Consider the following 27,186-nt stretch of genomic DNA (forward strand, 5'->3'; position numbering starts at 1 on the left):
CGTGTATTCTCTATGGGACATAACTTTTTCTCAAAACTGGATTCTACATTCCCGTCTTTCGCGAGCAATATCTACGTCGTTTTAGCTTCATTTACGCTGAAATTCGAGTATGTTGTAGCTGAGACAAAAAGCTATCTCAAATGTATCTTTCATTTTGTCTCAATTTTTTGTTGGATCAGCCCACCTATACTTGTTCCAAACAAGTATTACAAATCTAGTTTATTTTTCCTATTTCTAACCATTTTTTTGTAAGCACGGTAAATTGAAAATGGCTCAATCAAATGCCTTCAAATTAGGCACACATATGTATAGGCATATGTACAAAGCACAATAACGTTTTCAACAATGACCTTCACTGATGACGTCATCTAGGCACCATTTTGTAAAATTTTCGGAAAATCAACTCATGATCATATCTTCATAACCAAAAGGTATTTCTCATTCATATTTATCATGATCAAGGTCAATATCCGTCCGGTCAATTTCAGGTCAGATAACGCGCGCGTGCGCGTACGTCCGCGCATCAATGCGCGCGCAAAATTTTTAAATGCTCAAAATCATCTCAAAATCATTTTGCATACGTATTAGTCCATTCTAAGCATTTTATAAAACAATTGCGCACACACGCATGCGCGCGCGTTTTCACGCGTAAAACTATTGCACAACATAGAATTGCCTTTTTTTTCTGTCATAATATTCCACATATATTTACAAACAAATTGAAACCACGTTTGTCTCTTTATGACTATTAATAACGGATTGATCGACCGTTTAACAAAAATTTCCGTGCGCGCGAGCTCTTGTAATACATAGCAAATATGGGCAAAAAAATGCCTATACAAAATCCATTGTAGCTCTTTAGGATGCAAGGTGACCCCAATTTGTTTTCATATTTTAATAGAGTATGATTCGGAGATATTGTTTCATGTCTCATTTGACCCTTAATTAACTCATGACGTCATCATAATGGCCTCCGAACTCAAAATTCCAATTTGCATATTATGACGTCAGCATATTTATGGAAAATTGATTGTATCTCTGTAAATATTGATCAATTTTCTTCCAAATTTTGATATTTTCTACAAATGCAGTTACTATTATCCTTAATTTTGACAAAGGCATCATGGCGTATTTTTGCGATTAAAGGAGGCATGTCAATTGTTCACATTTTGCGTGTATTCTCTATGGGACATGACTTTTTCTCAAAACTGGATTCTACATTCCCGTCTTTCGCGAGCAATATCTCCGTCGTTTTTAGCTTCGTTTACGCTGAACTTTGAGTATGATGTAGCTGAGACAATTAGCTTTCTCAAATGTACCCTTCATTTTGTCTAAATTTTAGTTGGACCAGCCCACCTATACTTGTTCCAAACAAGTATTACAAATCTAGTTTATTTTTCCTCTTTCTAACCATTTTTTTGTAAGCGTGGTAAATTGAAAATGGCTCAATCAAATGCCTTCAAATTTGGCACACATATGTATAGGCATATGTACAAAGCACAATAACGTTTTCAACATTGACCTTGACTGATGACGTCATCTAGGCGCCATTTTGTAAAATTTTCGGAAAATCAACTCATGATCATATCTTCATAACCAAAAGGTATTTCTCATTCATATTTATCATGATCAAGGTCAATATCCGTCCCTTCAATTTCAAGTCAGATAACGCGCGCGTCCGCATACGTCCGCGCGTCAATGCGCGTGCAAAATTTTAAAATGCTCAAAATCGTCTCAAAATAATTTTGCATACGTTTTAGGCCATTCTAAGCATTTTATAAAAAGTCGCGCACACGCGCATGCGCGCGCGTTTTTTGCGCATAAAAATATTACACAACATAGAATCGCCATTTTTTTTTTCTTTCATAATATTCCACATATTTTTACAAACAAATTAATACCATGTTTGTATCTTTATGACTATTAATAACGGAATGATCGACCGTTTAACATAAATTTCAGTGCGCGCGACCTCTTATAATACATAGCATATATGGGCAAATACATGCCTATACAAAATCCATTGTAGCTCTTTAGGATGCAAGGTGACCCCAATTTTGTTTTCATATTTTGATAGAGAATAAATTGGCGATATGATTTCATGTCTCATTTGACCTTCAATTAACTCATGACGTCATCATAATGGCCTACGAACACAAAATTTCAATTTTGCATATTATGATGTCAGCATATTTATGGAAAATTGATTGTATCTCTGTAAATATTGATTGATTTTCTTCTAAATGTTGATATGTTCTAGCTGAGACAATTTTCTACAAATGCAGTTGCTACTATCCTTCATTTGACAAAGGCTTCGTGGCGATTTTTTGCGATTAAAGGAGGCATGTCAATTTTTTACATTTTGCGTGTATTCTCTATGGGACATAACTTTTTCTCAAAACTGGATTCTACATTCCCGTCTTTCGCGAGCAATATCTACGTCGTTTTAGCTTCATTTACGCTGAAATTCGAGTATGTTGTAGCTGAGACAAAAAGCTATCTCAAATGTATCTTTCATTTTGTCTCAATTTTTTGTTGGATCAGCCCACCTATACTTGTTCCAAACAAGTATTACAAATCTAGTTTATTTTTCCTATTTCTAACCATTTTTTTGTAAGCACGGTAAATTGAAAATGACTCAATCAAATGCCTTCAAATTAGGCACACATATGTATAGGCATATGTACAAAGCACAATAACGTTTTCAACAATGACCTTCACTGATGACGTCATCTAGGCACCATTTTGTAAAATTTTTGGAAAATCAACTCATGATCATATCTTCATAACCAAAAGGTATTTCTCATTCATATTTATCATGATCAAGGTCAATATCCGTCCGGTCAATTTCAGGTCAGATAACGCGCGCGTGCGCGTACGTCCGCGCGTCAATGCGCGCGCAAAATTTTAAAATGCTCAAAATCGTCTCAAAATTATTTTGCATACGTTTTAGGCCATTCTAAGCATTTTAGAAAAAAATCGAGCACACGCGCATGTGCGCGCGTTTTCGCGCGTAAGACTAATACACGACGTAGAATCGCCATTTTTCTGTCATAATATTCCACATATATTTACAAACAAATTGAAACCACGTTTGTCTCTTTATGACTGTTAATAACGGATTGATCGACCGTTTAACAAAAATTTCCGTGCGCGCGAGCTCTTGTAATACATAGCAAATATGGGCAAAAACATGCCTATACCAAATCCATTGTAGCTCTTTAGGATGCAAGGTGACCCCAATTTGTTTTCATATTTTAATAGAGTATGATTCGGAGATATTGTTTCATGTCTCATTTGACCCTCAATTAACTCATGACGTCATCATAATGGCCTCCGAACTCAAAATTTAAATTTGCATATTATGACATCAGCATATTTTTAGAAAATTGATTGTATCTCTGTAAATCTTCGAAATTTCGATATGTTCTAGCTGAGACAATTCATTACAAACGCATTTCACAAAATGTTTCATTTTGACAAAGGAATCATGGCGTATTTTTGGATTAAAGGAGGCATGTCAATTTTTCATTTTTTGCGTATATTCTCTATTGGACATGACTTTTTCTCAAAACTTGATTCTACATTCCCGTCTTTCGCGAGCAATATCTCCGTCGTTTTAGCTTCGTTTACGCTATACTTTGAGTATGATGTAGCTGAGACAATGAGCGATCTCAAAAGTGCCCTTCATTTTGTCTAAAATTTTAGCTGGCCCAGCCCACCTATACTTGTTCCAAACAAGTATTACAAATCTAGTTTTATCATTATTATTATTCATATACTGCGCTTTTCCCAAAATGTACCCCCCCCAAAAAAAAAAAAAAAAAAAAAAAAAATAGATAAATAAATAAATAAATAAATAAATAAATAAATAAAAAATAAAAAATAAAAAATAAAAGTTTTTTAAAATTCCAATTGTAAAGATTCGGGTAGGAACTTTTGTAGCACCTTTATTAATTCTTTAGTATCATTTATCAAATATTTCAGCCCCCATATTTTAGGATTATAAAGAAGGTTTTACACAAATTTTAAGTAAGGTATAAAGGATGTAGGGGAATGTTTCGTAGGCTAAATACGGCTTTAAAAGCTTTGTTTGATATGTTTTTTAGCGCGTGTGTAAACGTGCCCGACGGTTTGAAAATAATCCTAAATATTTGTTTTCCTTTGTTATTTCTATTTGGGTGTTATCCAATACAAAGCATTTTCTACTCAACGCTTTTCCTGCCTTATTTAAAATCATTATTTTTGTTGTTTTCCGTTATTTCATACCCACTGGCAAATATATTTAACTTGCTACTAGAAATAGGCAAGTTTGCTAAATTTAGGCCATATTCGATCCCCATTGCTACTCTTTAATACAACCATGACATGGATTCCACTTCAGATTTACCTCAAAATAATTCGTATCACAGTTGATTCCACTGTTCGGGGGTACTTAGCAGAAGGAGAGAGAAAGATGAATATTCTCACGAGTACTCACAATGTATTATTCTTCTTAATTTTTCTTCATCGTCTCTTCCTTGCTATTTAAATATTTTGATGACAAAAAAAACGACATTTTGGTTCTATTTTTACGTACCGTCATATTGTCAATCACATGACAGATACATTCATTAGTACCAGGTTGTATAATTTGAAGAAAAAGAAATGAATTCGAACCCCGTACCAACCCCTCTCTCTCTTTTTTTTTTCTCTCTCTCTCTCTCTTAATACAACTTGATAAATTTACGTGCCCTTTTGCCACACCCTTTGGATCTAAGCCACTGATTAACAACGAACTGTTATACCTAATTCCAGACTGTAGGTCTTCTATTATATATATTTTGTTAATCTGGAAACAAGTAAAATGAAGTAAATAATTGGTATAACTACCTTTTCCCATGTTTCTAATTGGCTGATCTCTTTTGAAGTTCATGATTTATCACAGAGATGATGAAAATGAATATTTTCAACGTGGATGTTTGCATCATTCGTGTACATAATCATGATGATATAATGTTTGGTTTACACACGTTAGTGTCAACAGTGTTGACATTGCTTTCTTCTTGATGGCCCTGCAATCCTTTTATCATCCCCCGCGTTTAGATTTTAGATTTGTTTTTAATGTGTTAACGACAGTTGTGATAGTTGGCCTCTGCATTTATCTTGATTCTTTCATTTACCTCCATAATTTCAAATTTGCAATTTGATATAAGCATTTTGTTATTGTTTTTAAGTTGTCACATTTAATGCAAATGGTTATTTGAATATTTTATAATTGCCTTGTTAATAGATGCAGAAACATCTGCTACGAAAAGGCAATATGTTATAAATTGTCTTCAAGTATACCATTAGTTGCATCTTTCCCTTGTTCTGCTCGGTTAGTTTGTGCTGAAGGATTAACATGAACAAATATATTGTTTACATGACCATAGTTCTATCTTCTGGGCACTTTGGGGCAAGGATTATCTTGCTTTTAAGTTATGAGTATTAAAGCGAAATGAAAGGATAAAACACCTAATTACGGCCCAAATGTCATTTAAACAACAATGTTTCCTAGAAAGTAAATTATGACAATTCGTTCTTGTTTTCACGAAGTGACGGTAGTGAGGAAAATCGTCACGCAAAGTGAATGCAATTTTCTTTTTTCACTACCGTCACTTCGTGAAAACAGCGACGAATTGTAGATCCAAGTACCTTGTTGCCTAATGACTTTCGGACACCATGTTTTCCGAAATTACCTTGTTTCGATTGTTGGGAGCGAGTGCCGCTTTTGCCACAGAGAAAAAACACCGTGCTTTGATTTCGTTTGTTCAACTTCCCTCAAAATATGCGTGTAAGATTACAAAATTACAGAATGCTGCTTCTCGTATAATGACCCTTTAACACAAATACAGTCACATCACACGAGTTCTCAAAGCACTGCGGCTATTGGTTGCCCACAGTGAGTGAACGCATTGACAAAAATAAAATGAATATTGTTTTGAATCCTGGTTTTGTCACGCGCCAAATTATGCATCTCATTTGATTTAAAGTTCTACTTGACCAAAAATATATAGTATTAATGCTTAAATAAATGTTCATTAAGTTTTATAGATCCTTAATAATGTGTTGTTTGTTTTTGTTCTATAACACATGATTTTTCTCTTTTATTTTAACTTTTTGCCTTTATTCCTGTCCTTGCTCTTTCAGGTAAATGCAGTATTTCATTATTGATAAGTTAATTATTATCTGTATTCAATGCACAGGGGCGGTGGAACATCTTTCAAAATGGGAAGAGGGGACCAACAAAAAGGGGCACCTTGGGGGAAATAGGCACCTAAAAAGGGTAATCTCGAACTTGAAAATATAAAATGAGTCATTTGGTAAATAACCCCATATATTAATCAATACATTGTAAAGAGGATCATATTCAAAATTGTCTCATCACGTACTCCAAACTACTGCTTCAGCATAACGCTTAACATGTGTGTATTATGATTTGAAGGCTCATTTGTGTTTGAACATAATATCATGAAAGAATGAATATTAGCTTTACGATTGCATAATTTATTATTGTTATTACTATTATCATCATTATTTATTCGACCATTCATAAAAAAAGCACAAATAAATACATCATGGCAAGCACTGGCGTACTGGTAGGGGGGGGGGCGCCAGCCCCCCAAATAAAATTGAACCATGACTTATTTTCAATTCCATATGCAAGGCACTTTCAGTGATGTATACATTTTCGTGATATCACATGATTTTTAACAAAATACGTGTTTCTCCATTTTTGTTGCAAACTGACACATTCCCAAATGGCCAGGAAGAGCATATGTTTTCCAAACAAGGATTTACTAAAGATCGTCACATTTCTTTTCCTTCAAGCGATTCTAAATATTGAATGTTTATGTATTATGAGCTTCTTTGGTTAAACTGAGATCTAGGGGGGAACCTTTGGATTTCTTTTTCAAAGTTCAAGGGATAGCGTCATCAGCATGAAATAAGTCGAGAAATAATGGCTTTTATCGAAAGGGTGCGGTGCGGTGCGGCGCGGTCGGTGTGGTGTGCTCAACGCACCCATTCGATAAAAGAAGGGGGGGGGGCTTTCTCGAAAGGGTGCGTTGAGAGCGGAGTACCGTTTTAACACACCCTTTCGATAAAAGCGGGGGGGGGGCTTTTCTCAAAAGGGTGCGTCGACTAGTCTTTCGCATCAGTCGTTTAAAATGAGGATCTGGGACAGAAGGTAATAGTTGCCAATTTAAGTATATCGAAAATGTATTAAATAAAATGGAATGGTCTTGATTACAGAGTGGTCTCTTTCGTTATTACTATGTTGATGAAGGAGAGAGAGAGAAGGAAAAAAGGGAAAGGGCAAGGGAAGATAAAAGGAAAGAAAGAAGAATAAGAAGAAAAGAGGGAAACGGGGGGGGGGGAGGGCTCTTGCCTCCTCCTCATCCCCCCCCCCCCCCCGCCAAAAAATAAATAAGAGAGAGAGAGAAAGGAAAAGGAAAGGGGAAAAAAATAAGAGAGGGAGAGGGAAGGGAGAGGAAAAGAAAATATAAAAGGAAAGAAAGAAGAGGTAGAAGGAAAGAGGGAAACGGGGGAAGGGCGAAAGTTTCTTACTTTCAAAAGCCCTTCGCCCCCGTTTCCCTCTTTTCTTATTCTTTTGCCTCTTCTTTCTTTCCTTTTATATTTTCTTTTCCTCTCCCTTCCCTCTCCCTCTCTTATTTTTTTTTTGGCGGGAGGGGGGGGGGGAGGTAAGAGCCTTTTGCCCTTCCCCCGTTTCCCTCTTTCCTTCTTATTCCTCTTCTTTCTTTCCCTTTCCCTTCTCTCTCTCTTATTCATTTTTTTTGGCGGGGGGGGGGGGTATCTTCCCTTTCCCTTTCCCTTTTTCCTTCTCTCTGTCTCCCCCATCAACATATATAACGAAAGAGACCACTCTGTAATCAAGACGGCGTAAATATTCATAATTGAATGACACACGCCCTTAAAACTAAAACAACAACAACAACAACCATTCCATTTTATTTAATACATTTTCGATATACTTAAATTGGCAACTATTACCTTCTGTCCCAGATCCTCATTTTAAACGACTGATGCGAAAGACTAGTCGACGCACCCTTTCGAGAAAAGCCCCCCCCCCCCCCCCGCTTTTATCGAAAGGGTGTGTTAAAACGGTACTCCGCTCTTAACGCACCCTTTCGAGAAAAGCCCCCCCCCTCCCTCTTTTATCGAATGGGTGCGTTGAGCACACCACACCGCGCCGCGCCGCACCGCACCCTTTCGATGAAAGCCACAAATAGTTGTCAACTCTCTTTATTATTTGACGGATCTACAAATGAGTTCCTGGGTATAAGATGTAAAATACGTCTACGATGATCAAAGTCTGCGTGTTTCAAATGAAGAAGTGACCGTATGACTGAAGGCGTTGGGGCATCATTGCGTTTCCTTTTTCGTTTTAAAACAAAAGGGAAAACGATTACCTTCACATTCTTTTAAGCTAAAAAAGGGGCACAGGAATTTAAAGGTGATACCGTATCGGTTGGAAGATACCTATCAAGCAAAATGAGTAGATTGATAGTTTAAATGAGCTAACGTTTGAGCGTGAAAAGGGGATCCGGTAACTTTGTTTCAGATTCTGAAACAGAATTCTGGATTTAGCTCATGCTGCAATGATAATTATACATTGTTAGATCAGTCAGGATCCCCATGACGTTTACAAGCCGATCGCCTGTCTGATTATCAAGATATTTATGATTGGAATTACAAATTTTGAAAACCGTTTGCCAAACGATTTTCATAAGACTACAGTCTATTGGGGGAAAACGAGTGTGGTAAAACCAGTCACTCATAGATTTTTACTTTTTTGAGGCACTTCTTGATCATTTTGAAGCGCAATTTGTTCAGGGCTTCAATATTACTCCATAATCACAGACACTGATAACACGTAGGGCCGTGTTTCTCAGATTTAACATTGTTTAATGATCCCTTTAAGTTACCATGAATTATCAATAAAAGGGATACTTTATGTCATTGAAAAGAGCATGATCACAATTATTGTTCATCCATTGCCTACTGGAACCGGGTGGCTCCTGTATTAGGTCTATGTGAATGCGGGAAGCCAGTTGTTAACGGGTTAAGTGAGGCGCAATTCATACATATGACATTTTGAAAATTGTGGCCCCTGCCCCGACAAATAGATAAAGTTCCTATTACTGAATATAGCTGCTCCAAATCCTTGAAGGTAGGCGTGGCTCCTTATGTTAACGGACGAATTTTGAAGCGAAAATTGGGATATATACATGAAGGGCATCTATTAGAGGGAGGGGGGGCAATATTAGAAGGGAAAAGGTGCTGTTATCAGAAGCAGCAAGGAGAACCAATCGTATTTAAAAAGGGAGACTCATTAGATCTGGAAAGGGGCATCCATCCAAGATGAAAGGGAACTTTGTTATTAAAGGAGCAAAGGAGTTCCGTTCAGAACCTGAACGGGCACGTAAATGTAAAACCAAAAAAATATAGGCGAACTATTCAAGGTAAATAGGGCACTTGTCGTAAACGAAAAGCGTAGAATATCACTCTTGAAAAGCGGCACTTATCAGAAGTGAAAAGGGTCACTAAAAAGAGGGTTAGGGCTACTTACTGGAAAGGAAAGGGGCACTCATCAGAGGTAAAAAGAGTCGTTTATAACCAGGGTAAGAGACACTTACTAGATTTAAAAAGGGGCATCAATCACAGGTAGGAAGAGACAATTATTGCAAAGAAAATGGATCGCTTGTCAATGTAAAAGGGGCTCTCTTCTCAAATTAAAGGGGTCCTTCGTAAGAAAAGATACTTATTGGGTACTTGAAAAATGGGGGCAGTAGGAACCCCCCCCCCCCGGAGTTCAGACTCTGGCAATGCAACACGAAAAATGAAACCGGCATTACGTGAAAGGCAACAACTTTGATCATATGCCATTGCCTTGAAAGTATTCTTTAAAAAATCTCGTTTTTCTGGTATTATTTGCAATGACGACCTTCGTCATTGCCTTGTTTTCGTTCACATTATTAATATTCTTACTTCTTCTTCCTATCGTCCAAAATCCCATTCGTTTTGCACGTAGTGCTTGTGGATCCTATCTAGGTCCTTTGCTCTTGCTCGATTCCCTTCAAACTTCGTAGGCGTAAACTCCGATATCCAATCTAGGTCACCAATTTTTTCGATTTTCAAAATCAGTCATGCATGACCGTCCAGGCGCCATTTTGTCCGTTTCTGGTCCATGTTAAGGCCTTTCTATCTTCCTTCCTATCTCCACTATCCTAGATCCTACAAACTTCTAACAAATTCCTCTAGATAGTCTAAGAGGTGTTCTTTCATCTGCGACGTATAACCTGACCTTCAAAAATGCCATCTTCGTACTCAAAATTCAAATCTGAAACCGACTCCGTAAAAAATCTCTCAAATTCTTGAGAAATAATCTAAAACTGCCATAACTTTCTCATATAAATTACGTTTTGTCTTTAAATCTTACAGTATCTTAATCTCATATATGCACATAGCCCTGCCAAATTTCACGCTCCAATGGCTTTGTAAAACATAAATAGCGCCCTCTAAAGTTCTGGGAATTGGCTTTCTTTCTGTGGCCGTATCTCCATTATGGCTTTTCAGACCCGTACCCTTTTTTGGATTTAGATACTTGAACATATGCCCTTTCCAGCCATATACAAAATTATATTCCCTAACACTGACCGACTTTGAGAAAAATGCCCTCCAAATATGCAGTTTTCAAGAAAATTGAGAAATAAATTCAACTTGCTCTAAAATGACGATCCTTATACGTACGTCAATGAAACTTGGCAGACACATGTATCTATATATGTGACAACTGTCTGCCAAGTTTGGTAAAATTCGAATATGTCAGCGCAAAGTTATCGCCCAAAATGATGAATTTACTATGCATTACGTAATAGCGCGTTTAATGCGTGCAATACATTGCGCGCAGATAACAATGGTGTCAAACTGACCGCAATTAAGTGCCGTTTCGAATGATACCAAGTATAGTATATGTTCACACAGAAAATTGTGAGTAAATCGCATTTGAACAAAGGTCACTACACGAATTCCGCCGAGTTTCCGCCCGAATCTAACACGTATCGGCTATGACGTAATTTTTCAGAATGCTTTTAACCCCCTAAACGTCCTTTTTTTCCTTGAAAATTTGCAGTGACATGCCGAGTTCCAATACGCAAGGCACCTCCTGGCCGGATTTTTGAAATTGGTCAAGGGGGCTATTTAAGACGCCATTTTGTCCTATAAATCTATTTTACATCACGTGTTTCGATAGGATTATCATAGAAAAAAAACAGAGTGATTTACAATAACAACCATGAAATTCTCTTTCAAATGATACCAAATACGACCCATAAAGAGACATAAAGAGAGAGAGAAAAAACAATTTAACTCCGGTCATAGTATATATCCTGTACGTTTTCCGCCCATGCATTACACGCATTGCCTATGGGGCATATCGGGTTCACGCTTTTGGCCCCCAGAACGATCTTGATTGCAATGACGAACATGCACCAAATCCCATTGGTTTTTGCACGCAGTGCTTGCGAGCCCTTTCTAGGTTATTTCCCCTATCCCAATTTCTTTCAAACTTCGTAGGCATAGTCACTACCATCCCTTCAAGGTCACTGTTGAGGCCTTTCTTTCGCCCTACCTAATATCTCCAATATCACAGAAGCAACAGACTTCGTTCAAATTGCTCTGGATAGTCCGAGAGAAGCTCTTTCGTTTGACACGTAGAAACATGGCGTCATTGCACGCACATCGTTGTGACACGATTGCATTTCTAGTCTTTTCTTTGTTATCATACTTCTTTAAGAACAAGGTTTCAAATTACCTATAATTCGATCGAAAAGATCCTACTTCTCTGCTTAAACACAACAAATATACTTTTACATTTCGAAGCCCACATCCCCTCACCCACTGGAAAAAAATGCTACATTACCATCATGACTGCGGACCTGCTGAAATACTAAATTGATCGTGCATCTTTGGTCTCTAAGGGAGCAGAAATGTGCAGGATTTAAAGCACGCCGACGATGGTCTAGTACTTAATTTATACTGGGAATCTCGTTCAACAATCCTATCTGTTCTGAGATTCCCTTTTACCCCCTCTCAGTTATATCAAGCAATTTTACATATTTTGTCTAAATATCCTTGAACTTAAATTGACCATGTAAACTTATTTGTAATACGTAGATACTTGTCAGTATTTCGTTACTTGTATAATTTATTTCTTATATTATATTATGCTATGGTATATTTGAGTCATTTTAATTTGTAGATATTTGATCGGAAAAATAAATCAAATCAAATCAAATACAATCAAAATTAAACAATACATTTTGTATTATTGCTTTACTTTCTGTTTATTATCCTCATAGGTATGGCGGCACATGGATGTATTGCCAATGATCTTCTCTTCAAGCTGGCTGATGACATCGAGACGGGTGATCAGATGGAGGAATTAGGAAGAACACTCGGATTCAAGGTCGCAGAAATCAATAGATTCACAGAGACTAACAAGATAGAAGGACAGATGACTTGTAAGGGAACACGTGAGATGCTGTTTCACTGGAGACAGACCGTGTTGCCTTACGAACAGCATCATAGACTGAAACAAGCTCTCACTGACGCTAAGCTGGTCATGCTTGCTGATACACATCTGAAGGGGACACCAAGTATTCCAGGTGGGTCTATCAGTGCTAAGTTGCTTACAGTTTCCTCTTAATATACCTGTAAATTGTTTTGAGAACATGACATTAGAACATTACCATGAAATCTAATTTACGATGAAGAGTATTAAACCTGATTCTGTACAATGATACCATATTCATGCTATTTCTGCCAAATCATTTGGTATCATTTGTGTGTGGTATTTGTTCACGCTTGGATGAACAAGTGACATTGTTTGCGAGAGGGCAAAAATCGTCTTGCGCCAAAGTGATGCCCAAGGCATGTATTATGTTGGGATTAGCAGAGTGAGAGAATAAATTGAATGTATCAAATGAAATGCATTGCATAAGCTTTTTGCAGAAGCAAAGTCACACACGCACACACACGCGCGCACAAATGTTCGTTGATGTTTGATATTCAATATTTGATTTGTGTGGCATGATTAATTTTGTTAGGGATGTTATTGGATCTGCAAAAACCGATTTAATACCCAAACCACAATTGTTTTATTTAAACATCAGATAGGCAACTTTGGCGCAAGTCGATTTTTGCACTCTCGCAAACAATGCCTCGTGTTCATTCAAGCGTGAACACATACCACTCAAAAATGATACCAAATGATTTGGGATAAAACACTCATTCATGAAATGTATAATAATTCACTGTTCAAAGATGGTCTTTAAAATAATTAGCAATTTTCTAGGTGTAAACTTTTTTTGACTCACACTGTATTCTCAAACCTAAATTTACTCTGTGAACTCATTTTATCACGTAGATTCTCATCAGTATATCGTTACTTGTCTAAGGGCGTGTTCATGCTTCACTTTTTCTGGCCAGAATCAGGCATCTGTTACGCGTTTAGTTTAAAACACGGTTGCGTTCATGCTTACTTTTGTAGAATCACCTAAAAACGGCGATCACGATCGCCGATCGTAAACTCACAAAAAGATGCGTTTACAATTTGTAAACGCGTTTAAATGGGGTCAACGCACTGACCTCTAGTGGGTCTACGTAGCATGCACAGTGAAGGTTTGCGAATCCAGCTGGAAGACCAATTAAGGCCACACACGGAGAATTGCCTCGATGAGCCAGAGAAGTAAGCATGAACAGTATACCGTGGAACTGCGATCACGATGAGCGTTTATGATGAGCGTTTCAGATCGCTCATTCTACCTTCAAAATCAAGCATGAACGCGCCCTAATTGATTTGTTCTATTATACAGTGCGTCCCATAAAAAACGAAACCGAGAATTATTGATGTTGTATCATAACTTAGTCACATTTATAATTAAGAAATGACACATATTTGGAAAACTTAGATCCTCCTCTTTCATTTGATGCAACTCATATGATGCATATGTCACGCATGAGTAATCAAAATCAATTTGAAGAGACGAAACCAAAAAGTCAATTGACGGACGGTATTTGAATTTCAAAGAGAAAATCACATTTCTAGAAAGTTGAGTTTCTGCCCTTTCATATCAATCAGGAAAAAATGAGCAAGGAATAAGAAAGTTATGTTTGTTTAAAGTAGTGCTTGCATTTCCATAATTTTATCAAACAAATTCGTTTTCACTGGCTACCTGCCGTAGCAACATGCATAATTGACGAAAGACTTAACTCCGTTTCGTTGACAATCAGCCATGCATACAGTCTTTCGTCTACGGCTGATTGTCAACAAAACGGAGTTAAGCCTTTTGTTAATTCCGTTTGTTGCTTCGGCAGGCAGCCAGTGAAAACGAATTCGTTTAATCAAATTATGGAAATTCGAGCACTACTTTAAAAAAACATAACTTTCTTATTACTTGCTCATTTTTCCTGATTGAGGTGTCATATGAAAGGGCAGAAACTCAACTTTCTATAAATGTGATTTTCTCTTTGAAATTCAGATACCGTCCGCCAAATGATTTTCTGGTTTTGTCTCTTCAAATTGATTTTAATCGCTCATGCGTGAAATATGCATCATATCACGTGCATCAAATGAAAGAGGAGGATCTAAGCTTTACAAATCTGTGTCACTTATCAATTACAATTGTGATTAAGTTATGATACTACATCAATAATTCTCGGTTTCGTGTTTTTTCTGGGACGCACTGTATAATATAATATTGTATGGTTTATCTAAGTCATTTCAATTGTTTGGATACTTGATTGGTAAAATAAATCAAATATAATATAATTAAAATCGAACAAAAAGTTTGTAATCTTATTTCACTTTGTGTTCATCATCATCATAGGTATGGCGGCACACGGAGGTATGGTGGCACACGGAGGTATTTCCGAAGATCTTCTCTTCAAGCTAGCTGAAGACATCGAGACGGGTGATCAGATGGAGGAATTAGGACGAACACTCGGATTTAGGGTCGCAGAAACCAATAGATACACAAAGGCCAACAAGATAGAAGGACGGATGACTTGTAAGGGAACACGTGAGATGCTGTTTGACTGGAGACAGACCGTGTTGCCTTACGAACAGCATCATAGACTGAAACAAGCTCTCACTGACGCTAAGCTGGTCATGCTTGCTGATACACATCTGAAGGGGAAACCAAGTATTCCAGGTGGGTCTATCAGTGCTAAGTTGCTTACAGTTTCCTCTTATACCTGTAAATTGTTTTGAGAACATGAAATCAGAACATTTCCATGAAATGTAATCGATGATGAAAAGCAACCTGTTCTGTACAATGATACCCTATTCATGCTATTTCTGTCACGGGTGACTGAGCACCAAGGTCTTTAAAAGGTGTGGTCAAAATCAACTTGTATCAAGTTGGGGCTGATAGATCTAATGTAGGTAACCATACTGCATGCGCCTTTTTGTTCTACTAATTTAATGTATCATGATATCTAAGTTGATTCTAGGACACCTACCCCCGGATAACCACCCACATTCAACCACCCTCTAGGACAACCATCCCCAGACAACTAACCCCTTGTACAACTACCCCCTACAACATTAATCCTCTAGGACAACTACCTCCCGGACAACTATACAGGGGGTAGTTGTCCGGAGGGATTTGCCCGGGGTCGTTGTCCTAAGGGGTGGTTGCCTAGGGGTAGTTATACTAGAGGGTAGTTGACTTGGGGGTGGTCATCCGAGGTGGATGTCAAGGAGGTAGGTTTCCGGATACGATCTAAATTATCTCTGCCCATTTGTCCGCTCCGCCATTTCACACGAGCATAAGGTGTCTATCCCGTATAGCAAATGAAAGGTTACTTAACCAATATGCAATTAAACACATATTATGATGATAAGTATTACAGAAATTAGCATAGACTTTACCAATATTGTATCACTCAATGAAAAGGGTTACCTAAAACAAGGGATGCAAATTAAGTCAAGATTGTAATAATCATAACGAAGATAGTATCTTAAAGCTTATCTGCCGTAGTTTATAGGAGGGATTAGACTGCCCTGCAAGGTCACTGGACAGGTGGTTATCTCATCAACTCAGCTCTCAGTTAACATAAGAAAAAGAGGATCATGGGGGAGCAATGGTCACCGAGTAGGCATTGTTTGTTATATAGAGGGCGCAAGTAGCTGCAAGTAGTGCAGTGGGCCTTTAAATTTAGATTGCACACAACAAAAACGGAACTCAGTATGGTGAGTAAAAATCGTAGCTCACTCATTCAGTCAAGAGAATATATCTAATGCATTATTTTACACATTTGGTGAAATTTTACACATATGATATTTAAAACGAGTATGTGACCCGATTATTTTCTCGATGAGACTTTTTACTCATTAAAGTACATGTAAGTTAATATTGGATGAGTATTCTCCAACTTTAGTGACTGAATGAGTAAAAATATTCACAAGTGTGTAGAGTGGCCTTTTGCTCCCTAATATGTCACAGACTCTTGATTCGTTGAATAAGTAAAAAATAAAAAATAAATAAAAATCAGTCTCTTCGAAGCTGTACTCGTCTTAGGAGCATACGCGTAAATATTTCGGTGATGAATATTCGTACGCGTTCGTGATCGTACGTACTGTGACGGCCCTCCATCTTAAAACGGGTCCTGGAAGCTGGAGGGCTGACCTGTCCCTTGCCTCTATCACCGTCATCTGACGAAGAATTTGCCATCCTGACTAATGCGAGCGGTTTCTATTTGGCTTGTAGTTTAGAGGCCCGGACGTGGCTCCGTTTTCCCAAAGTATATGGGTGTAGAGATGAGAGGTGTTTTGGATAGCTGGATGTGTATTCTCTATGAGAGGGTTATATTACGTCAGTCTATGGAGACGAATTCGTTTTCACTGGCTGCCTGCCAGCATTGAAAACAAACTTAATTAACTCCGTTTTGCTTGTATCGTTTCAGCTATCTACAGTGAGAAGATCTCGGAATCTTTGACTGTTCAGCAATGTCGCGAAAAGTTGGAGAACAAGTACCGGGATCAGCTGTGCAAAATTCAAATGAAGCCATGGGATCACAGTGACTACGCCGAGTTCAAAGATATGCACACGGTTGTCACAATGGTGAAAAAGGACCCTCTAGGACAGGACACGAAAACGATGGAAATACTCCCGGGTTCAGTTGCTGAAATATTGTCAACGAAAGTAAACGGCAAACTACCAGCTCGTATCCTCATTTCGGCTCCGGCTGGAAGAGGGAAGACCACGGCCGTTGCTAAGATAGCTTACGACTGGGTTCATAGAGAAGAGGGGTCAGCATTAGAAAACCTGCCACTTCTATTTGTTGTCAAATTCCGAAACACAAATCAGGATACCTCGATCGGAGAAGCCATCAAATCCCAGCTTTTGAGTGATGTTGAAGATCTTACAACAGCGGGTCTGGAGAGTTTCATCAGAAAGAATCAAGGCATCTGCCATATCATACTAGACGGACTAGATGAATATGCGGGTATTTCTTCTTCAAACCGAAGCTTAGGGAGCAACATCGTCAGTGTCATCCGCTTGGAGGAATTCCCTCAGTGTCGAGTTCTTGTAACAACACGCCCTCACCTAGAGAACTTCTTCAATCAAGCGGAGCTTGCAAGGGTATACACGAAGATGTGGATCGAAGGATTCTCAAGAGAAAGCTCTCGTGATTACATTGACAAATTCTTTGCTTTGACTTCGAGTCCTGATAGTGGGGGTGATCTGAAGGTATATCTTGATGAACAATCACTGATTAATGAACTTGTTAAAACACCTTTATTTTGTCTCATGGTCTGTCACTTATGGAGTGAGAGCTTGCTGGATAGTGGTACTACAACCCAAACAGAGTTGCTTGACAACGTGAATCTTTTTTTGATGCACCACGCAAACGCCCGATCAACGTCAGGAGAGGAAATCACACCCGAACAAATGAAGGAAACAATTTCTCAACTAGGCGAAGTTGCTCTAACTGGTCTGCTCGACAATGCTAAAAAACTAATCTTCACGTCAGATGATTTCCAACGATTTCCCACAACCCTCGATATGGCGTGTGATCTTGGGATTGTATCCAAGACGACTGTTTCACTCACTCGTCTTCCTCAGTCTAACGAGACCACTTCCACTACCATTGAGTTTTATCACAAACTCGCTCAGGAACACTCAGCTGGGAAATACCTCGCTGCTAAAACGAAGAAATTTAAGTTACGACTGAGGATTTCTAAGTTGGACCGACTGCTGCAAAGCATCAAAGGAAACATCGGTGACTATGAGAATCTCATCCGATTCGCTGCAGGCACACACAACGGTATTTGCATACGAATAATGGAGGCGCTCCTTTCCAACCACTCTTTGGATGAGAGCGAGCGATATCGCATTCTTCTTGACTGCTCATCAGAGAACAAGGGTACTGGAGGAAACGTGTCTCCATTGGTTAAACGATGTATAACTGCACAGAGTATTGTTCTCAAGTCGCCGACTGTCTACACCGTCGTTGGGATGCAAAAACTTCCAGTGGAACTAAAAAACAAGGTGCACACATTTTCTCTATTCACACAATATGTTTACAATAATTATTTTAATAAGATTTATATTCAGAGTAACTAAATGAAACGGAATGCGCTTTTGCGGGTACTTGAGATTTAAAGGGATAGTTTTCTGTTTTCAGATCGCAAATGCCTTCTAAGTGCATGGTTATTTCTCTTATTTTTAATCCATGACATTTGTAGTGGCCTTTTATGACCTAAAATTGCTAAGAAGGTAATTTTAGACCCCAAAATGTGTAAAATTTATCCAATACTATCATACCAATTCAGCTCCACTTTAAACAAAAATACGATGACCTTTAATTAATTAATTGATAATATCAACACATGGGCTGGCTGATTGTGCGTAATATAACCAACACGAAAAAGCCAACAACAAAGCTAACATCAGCATTGGCCGAGATACAACGTAAAAGGCGTTATAGTTTAGTTTTTTTCGACGGCTTTCAACGGCTGGTTCAAAATATATAATTTTTGTGGGGGTACACAAGTATTAGAAATCGTTATATTTATAGATATTTCAGCCGTCTCTGAACCGATTTTGATCAAACAAAGATGATTTTGTCGTTTAAATTGTATGTTCCTCCAAATTTGACAGTCAGTTGTTCATTATCTCACAAAACAAATATTTTGTGTAGCGCCCTTTGCAACAGAACTCAACTATCCCTATAATAGAGGATGGAATCTTGTTACCCTGAATATCAACATCATGACAATAGCAACACCTACGACACAAACTTTCCCAACTGAATATAGAATACGTCTTTTACTTTAAATGTTACACTACACTGCACCAATTCGCTTCAGGGAAGGAACCGGGATAAGCTACGCGCTCATGAAAGATACCGTGCTGACACAAAGGGCGTCGGCATGTTATTATTTTCTCTCAAGATGACGCAAAAGGTATTCACAAAAGAGATGCCGCCCCTTACGCGTGGTTTCACTGCAGTGAGTGTAAACTATTTATATCGCCCTACGTGCGATAAAATTCCTTATTGAGTTTCCATCCCTCCGCCATAACTCTAAGTTAAATGGGTAAGATTGTGTTATAAATAAATACTAAGCATGATAAAATGATCGAGACGTATGATTAATTATCATTACTTTTCCACAATTGCCCAATTACGGCCTCAATCAATGTACTGCATTCCAGAAACGAAAATAATAATGCATGCATAATACTAGGTCCTAGGGCCGATCATTTGGGTAAATGATGAGACTCTGTCAATAAAAGCGAGTAGCCTATGTTAAACGAAGGATCTGTAAATTTAACATGGACGTTACTATACATATAACTTATGCCAAGGAGGTAGAGATGGGAGCTTCCATTACTATAGCGAATAATATTCTCATATAAAATAAGGCCGCAGTCGCTTTTGCTTTAATGATTACCACCAAATTAAGACATTAGACAGTTCAGAATCTGGACGATTAAATTGAAAATAATCTCCGCCACCGTTGACCTTCCCTTACTTGCTGCAACCCGAAGACGACGTGATATTTGGATTTATAAGCCCGGCGAAAAGGCAGGGTCTACTAGTTTGCTGATTATGCCATCTTGAGCGGCTCGAAGTAAATGTAGAGAATAATATAGAGATGAAACATAAGAACCGGCCAGATTTTGGACTTAAAGATGAAATAGATATCTTCATTTACTTCGATTATCTGACTATTTGTCTTTACCTCTTTCTCTCTTAACCCCCTCTCTCTCTCCCTCTCTCTTGCTGAACACAAGGTTAGGATAGTTAAGTTCGAGGGGTCTACTCTAACTACCGACGTGACGAGTGGACTATGGTCCTGCCTCGGATCATTTTCGATGCTACATACGCTCAACATCTCAGACTCGTCTATCAGTTTACCTACATCTCCTCCGAAGCTTCCAAAAGTCACAAAGCTATCAGCTGAGAGACTGACGTCACAAAGCTATACATGTCTGCTCTCATCGATTCCCAACTTGGAAGAGGTCGATATCTCTATCGGAGATGCACATGCAGAAGACATATCTCAGATTCAGACTAGTCTACGTCCACATCTGAAAAAACAGAATCTCACACGCATTGACCTTTCTTCTCTCCAATCAGAGGAGAATGTATCAAGCATGTCGAGAAAGAGGATGAGAGGATTGGGTCTTCTTATCACAAAATGTCAGGCGATATTGTCCGGAGTTGTTTTCGGACTCGACGATGCAATGATCAATGTTATCAAGTCTTCAACGCGTGTAATGTCAGCTAGTCTGTATGTTCAACAGTGAGTTATTGTTATGTCGAACAACATTGATTGAAAGCTTGTTTACCGCCCCCTCCTATCTTGTTATTTACCTCATTCAGCATTTAATTAGCCTTTAATTTCATTGGCTAGGTTGACGTAATAAACTAATCCATTTATAACCAAAGTATCCACATGAAGCCGTTTTAACTTGAATAAAAGACTCATTAAGTACCAAAGATGATACAGGTGTTACGTAAAGACAAAGGTCATGCACGGTTTTGCTTTAACAAAAACAATCTATTTCAATACGGCGATGAAAAGAAACTGCTGTTAGTCGCAAGGCTCAACAAAGTATCATCATTAATTAATAAACAACATTCTTAACATTTTGAAGAAGTTGTCCGTGCAGATAACATAAGAAAAGATCATAGAAATACAAATAACTTAATCATGTGACCATTAAAGTGACTTGGTAACATTGTTGAAGGTTGATGGAAAAAATTGCTTAATTTTTGTACATAATGTTACTTACTATATTCCTTCTACTGTACTAAACCTCTGACATGCAAAAAAATGCTGAACAAATTCTCAAACCACGAAGATATCTATGGTTTTCTTTGAAAAGGTCGATGTATGACACCCTCTAACAGTGATTAACAGTACATTCTCCCAACCATTTTTGAATTTTCCCAACCGTTTTTCCATGAACAAAATACATAAATCAGGCTATAAAGAATATGTCAACACTTAAATGTCTGGAATGGAATGTAGAGCCATTTTATTGCTTTGTGACGATTTCCATTCACCTAAAATGTAATTAAATTGTAATAATATAGTTAGGAGAATTAAGGAATCGATCAGATCAGTTTTTGTCTATTTGTACCATGAATAATGGTTCGTTTTTTTTTCCAGATTATCTTTAATTGTACATTTAGCATTGAAGTCACTACCTTAGCACCGCTATCTCTCATATTAACAATGTTACCAAGTCCCTTTAATGATTTTATCCTTAGAAGAAAATTGTTTTACTCTGGAACAAATTGAATCGGATCAATTATGTAATTTGTTGTTTACAATGTTTGAATTGGCTACTTCTTTTCCCCCACTTCTGCATGTCTCTTTGAATTGATGTAGGTTTTCCGGTTCGCTAAACTCCGATAGACATGCATTTAATGTAAGTATGCTATAATTGTACATGTCAATACACCTTATTCGTTTCTTAATATTTAAGAAAGCATTTCACACTTCCAACCTAATAGGAAGATGGATTTTCAACAACAAAATTATTTGAAACAAACTTCAGTTTGGTCTGTTTTCATATATAAATATATCAACAAAACACAGGTATGTGCAATAACCTTAGGTACATACAATGAGTTCAAAGACTTGTGTTTGCTTGTAGTTATTTGTTAATTAAGAACTAATGAACAAACAAAAATGGGGATGTTAAGGGGCCTGATATAAAAGCATAGCTTTTTGGCTATAGGCCCCGTAGCATATTAAAATTATAATTCTAACAAAATTGCGGGAATGAACTATAAAATACAGTTTAAGAATGTTTACAGAAGGTATCATTTCCCTTGTGTAGTGTACATGTTGCCTATTTTCTACTGAAAATTAAAAATGAACGAAATAAGTCAAACGATTTAGAAAGAATGTAGCTAAGAAATAAATTAAGATTTGGAAACTATATTCGTTATATTAGCGCGTGTCGATTGATGAGTTCAAATGATTTGTAAAATTATGGGATGTTTTTGTTAAAGTTGCTCAAGCTCGGGTATATACAGTGAGTGATTTCAAGTTGGGTGTTAGTGTTAGTGTTAGTGTTTAGAGCAGTCAAGAGCTCTTAAATCGAGCTAAAAATGTGCTGATGAAATTAAGAGCCCGATACCGATATCAATATCGATAGCTTAACACCACCGTAAACACCACTGCATTGCAATTGATTTCATTTGATTTCACGACGATGATTTAAAAATACTATATAAAAACTAAAGATTTCATGAAAAGCACAGAATAAATTTACACTTATTTCTCTGGTGTTATGAAATAACTTATTTTACACACAAGAAATGTATGGATCACATAGTAAATGACATGTTGTTTCACATATTCTTATTAATTCGTCAGCCAATAAATTAGCGTCGTACGTGCGTTGACTGTTGTTCGGGTACGTTCGTGTGTAGCTTGGTGGATCGGAGGGGGCGCGGCATCCATCAAATGAAATTTTGAAAGAAAGACCCCAGCCTTTAAACAAAATATATGAAATGATTCATGTGGATTTAGTCTAGGGCTTAGATTAAACTAGTAATGCTCGTTCTGAGAATGTTTTTCATGTAGTGTAGTACCAATAAAAAAAATGTTCTTCACTGCTAGCTCATAGAATTAGTATTAGAACTAGAGCTTAGACCTAAAAAGTAATTAGCCTAGATTCTAAAATGAAAGTTGAAAATGTTGTTAAAACCTAATAAATACTAGAAAGGCAAAGAAAAGGTAGGTTTATGCTTTACCTTCTAGGTCTAATTTGAAACGAAATCCCCGTTCGTTTTTAGGTGAGCTTACTTCCAAACAAGCACATGAATGACCCATTTTATATAAGAAAATCCGAAGGGACGAGGCGATCGGTAAGAGCCTTGACGCCCGAAGCAGGCGCAGCAGATTTGCTGAGTGCTTCGCTAGACAGACGAACACTGCAAAGGCGCGAATATACAAACAATATTTTGCAATAAATTTAGACCCTACCTTGTTATTCTTCTTGGAGCTGTCTAAATATAGTCGACGGAAAAATCAGTGGTAAGTCAGCATTATTTCTTTGGCTAAAATGTTAAATAATAATTAAAATGATGAATAATGGTTCCTAGAAAACTTCTAATTGTAGACAGATAGCTCGCTACGCGCATTACGAGACTAGAAGAATGCAACGTACAATCTTAATTGTGTGTATAAAATTTAGTAAGCTCGACCACACACACACTAGTAGTGTTCACTCCCATGAACGCTATTTAGCAGGTTCTACCTCACACTCGCGCCGGCCTGCCAGGCGGGCCCGTCAGATCAGATGCGCTGTTCTAATGCGCGTGCCGAACCAGTGCATCGGGCAAGCTTTTTTTTTGGTGTGTGAATTGTAAAAAGGGAAGGATAATTATATAGGGGCGCTGAAAAACAAAGGCTATATTTGGATTATTTGGTGAATCGGTGTTATATTATTATGTTGAATTAATTTGTTTTATTAGATTCTCTGTAGGCATATACTAGACTAGACCTCTGAGTCTATCTGACTTTACTTTCCTTTGACATACTCTTCTTCTCCGAGCTCCCCCCAAAGAAGCTGCTAATCCCGTTAATTTCACTAAGTGGGCGTGGTTATCAACCTCTTTAATATCTGACATTCGGGGGAGGGGGAGGGAGGCAGATACTCAGATTTGGTTTGGACGGGGGTGTGCCGCTCAAGCCGAAACCACTAGGCCCATGTTTAGGGATTTTGTGTGTGAAAAAGTCATTAGAGCGACACCCCCCCCCCCCCGTATGTCATAATATGTGATTAGGCATACCCCCCCCCCCCCCCCGGATTGGGAAGCAAGTGACAATTCGGTGAATCTGCGTTATCTGTGTTTCTTAGGCATATAGGGCACATAATTATGCCTCCTCATCACGTCCGACTTTTAAGCAATTAGCTAGACTATTCTCATTAAGCTGATAGTCCTATATGAATAATTGTATTGGACGGCAATATAGACTGAGGCCTAATCGTTTTTTGTCAAAATTGTTCACGATTACTTATATCGAACCGTGTTTGTATTGTTGTTCTTCTTCAGAGAAAGGAGTATGAGGGGGGGGGGGGTGTACAGACATGTAGGCCTAGGCTAGGTTGTATAGAGAAGTATTTTAACGATGATGGTTCCTCCTTTCATCAATTCCTCCTTACGCCCCCCCCCCCCCCCACCCTCGCGGAAGTCAATCTCAATTTTGTTCAACGACATGTACGCCCCTATATGGCTCATTCCTCCACATCAGGGCCGTAGCCAGAGTTTGATGTTAGGGGGGGGGGGGGAGCACATACATGTAATTGATCGACGTCCTGGGAAGGGGCCTAAACAAGTTCAACTGATCTTGGAAATTGGGGGGGGGGGCACGTGTTCCCCCCCCCCCCCCTCCGTGACTACGTGCCTGCTCCACACGCCCGCTCTTCTCCCCCTCCTCCTTCTCTCTCCGACTCTCTCTCTCTCTTTCTCTCCTCACCAGAACGCAAACTACTCGTTGCAGTCAAATGAAAATATATTGTTACACTAATTAACTCATTGATGACTTTGCTAACCCATGAATCTCAAACTATACAAGACTGTTTGTACGCCCATGCTTTAATTTATATTTTTTTCCCATCATAGAACAATGGCAAACAGAAGAAAGGCATGGAGACTTCAGGGCATCATGGCAGTAATGCAGGAGTACCTCAGCTGCCACGACGTGTATAAACAAATGAAGCGGAATGGGACAACTAAAGGGTTTCACAAAACGGTAGCTGACAAGCTCAGCTACCAGGAGAACGCAACCGAGAATCTCCTGAAGAACTTGGGCAGGGAGTACCGGGACATACTGCAGCACACCATTGTATCTGGTACAGACACCCGAGATCCGGTACTCCGGGGATCAACCGAGCTGTACTTGCTTTTTGAAGAGTACCAACAGCTGTATTTCCCAGCTGGAGGACAGGTATGCCTATTGTCATTATTTGTTATCATTATTATTTCATTATTTCATTTTGTATTATTTGTCAAACCATATATTACATACTGGTAAAAGAGTGTAAAATAATGATGATGTATTTTATCAACAAGGGAGATATCTTTGGAAAATGTAAATCTGTGTACATCTTTATCAGAAATATATAAATATATTGGGCCTACTTATTATAAGGTTAGTAATATTGCATTAGAAACATGCATGAATGGGAAAATTGCGTTGGCAAACTGGGATCTTAAAGTTAAGATTGCAAACCAATGGGAACTTTATTATGCATTCACTAACTGGAAAATGGAAATCATTACAAATTTCGCCTATTTGTTTTTTTATATAGATCAAACCTCAAGCAGTGATTACAGAAGGAGGCGTGGTCATCCCAGGGGAAGTGATAGTCATCCCAGGTGAAGGTGATGAGGAGGCGACGGGAGCCCCATCCACATCGTCCGCTTCTCCCCCAACAAATCGGGGACAGAAGAAAAAGCGTGACGACGAAGTAATTTTCCTTTTGGGAAGGGTTGTCGACGAGATGACGGCACTTCGGGTGATGGTTGGTTCTGCCCTGGGGATCAACGTCCAGTTAGGTGAAACCGAGGACAAGGAACAATAACTATCCACGATGTACATAGGGCGTCAAATCGTTTTGCATTAAATATTATTTGGAAACATTATTTGAATTTCGATAGTTATGCTTAGTGTTGTGTGGATCTATATACAAGTTGTTGTTGATTATGTCAGAACAGAGCGACTTATAAAGGAGAAGGTAGGTTTTGGGAGGGTCAGGAAGTGCCACAATCTCATAGAGATATTTGATGATACAATGACAAATTACCTATTCAATAACAGTTCTTTCTTCAACTGCGCGAGGGAGAATTATGGTTCAACGACAACCTGGTAACATAACCTTTACATTATGTTTTTGTTTGATCATCAGTTAATTCAAACTTTCAAAAAATAACATCGATTTGTGTATCTTTGTGAATCGTGGATTTCGAACACTCCCAGTACTAAACTTTTCCTTTGCACTTAACAGAAGAAGGCTGAAATGATTCAAATAGTATAACAGAGCAAGATGAATATTCTCTTTTGAATTTATTAGATATTACTAGATATACAGAGTGATATGTATTACACCTGAACGAAAATACAAGTTTCACAATAATAATATTGTGGTCTCCTGCGGCACATACCTGAAATGCAATGCATATTATAGACCCATCCCAAATCTGTGTATGGTTTCTTAACTACTAGAATGATAGCTTATAAGTAATTTGTATATCGGTTGTGTAGAACCGCCATGGACACGATGAGTTTTGACGCAAAGATAATCCCTCCTTTAGCTGCGAGCCTGTTTTCATCTGAGCCATCCGCCACTTGAGCTGTGTCGCCCCGATGGTGCGCTCTATCACTTGTCGAAGTCTTGTTATATCATCGTTGAACTGTTGCTGCTCATCAGTGAGGCCGTGTCCCACGAACCGATGACCAACGTTGCGGTGGAGATTCCTGTAGGCAGGGTCCTCTATCGTTGTGTATCCATCCGGGAGGTTGTCCAGAAAGTCCATGAAGGTCCTGCTCCATTCAGTGGCGGTCTTATCACGGGTTGACCCGGGGAGTCCTTAAAAAAG

The 27,186-nt window shown here is 38.3% G+C and overlaps 1 protein-coding gene across 1 annotated transcript; it reads left to right on the forward strand.

Moving 5' to 3' along the window:
* The first annotated feature begins 12,406 nt into the window (after positions 1–12,406).
* LOC100894092 lies at positions 12,407–25,296 on the forward strand. The gene is made up of 4 exons (XM_030993738.1): positions 12,407–12,710; positions 14,934–15,257; positions 17,014–18,602; positions 25,210–25,296. Exons 1-4 carry the CDS (start codon positions 12,407–12,409, stop codon positions 25,294–25,296), a joined length of 2,304 nt encoding a protein of 767 aa, XP_030849598.1.
* Positions 25,297–27,186: the final 1,890 nt, after the last annotated feature.

The sequence above is a fragment of the Strongylocentrotus purpuratus genome, unplaced genomic scaffold (genome assembly GCF_000002235.5).
Source record: "Strongylocentrotus purpuratus isolate Spur 01 unplaced genomic scaffold, Spur_5.0 spur5_scaffold_20, whole genome shotgun sequence".
Taxonomy (NCBI): Eukaryota; Metazoa; Echinodermata; class Echinoidea; order Camarodonta; family Strongylocentrotidae; genus Strongylocentrotus; species Strongylocentrotus purpuratus.

Bases quoted from the DNA above. Each gene is read 5' to 3' on its own strand.
- LOC100894092 (XM_030993738.1), top strand. From the start codon at position 12,407: ATGGCGGCACATGGATGTATTGCCAATGATCTTCTCTTCAAGCTGGCT. The intron at 15,258-17,013 runs GTGGGTCTATCA...GTATCGTTTCAG, and splicing joins GGGGAAACCAAGTATTCCAG to CTATCTACAGTGAGAAGATC. The intron at 18,603-25,209 runs GTGCACACATTT...TTCCCATCATAG, and splicing joins CAGTGGAACTAAAAAACAAG to AACAATGGCAAACAGAAGAA.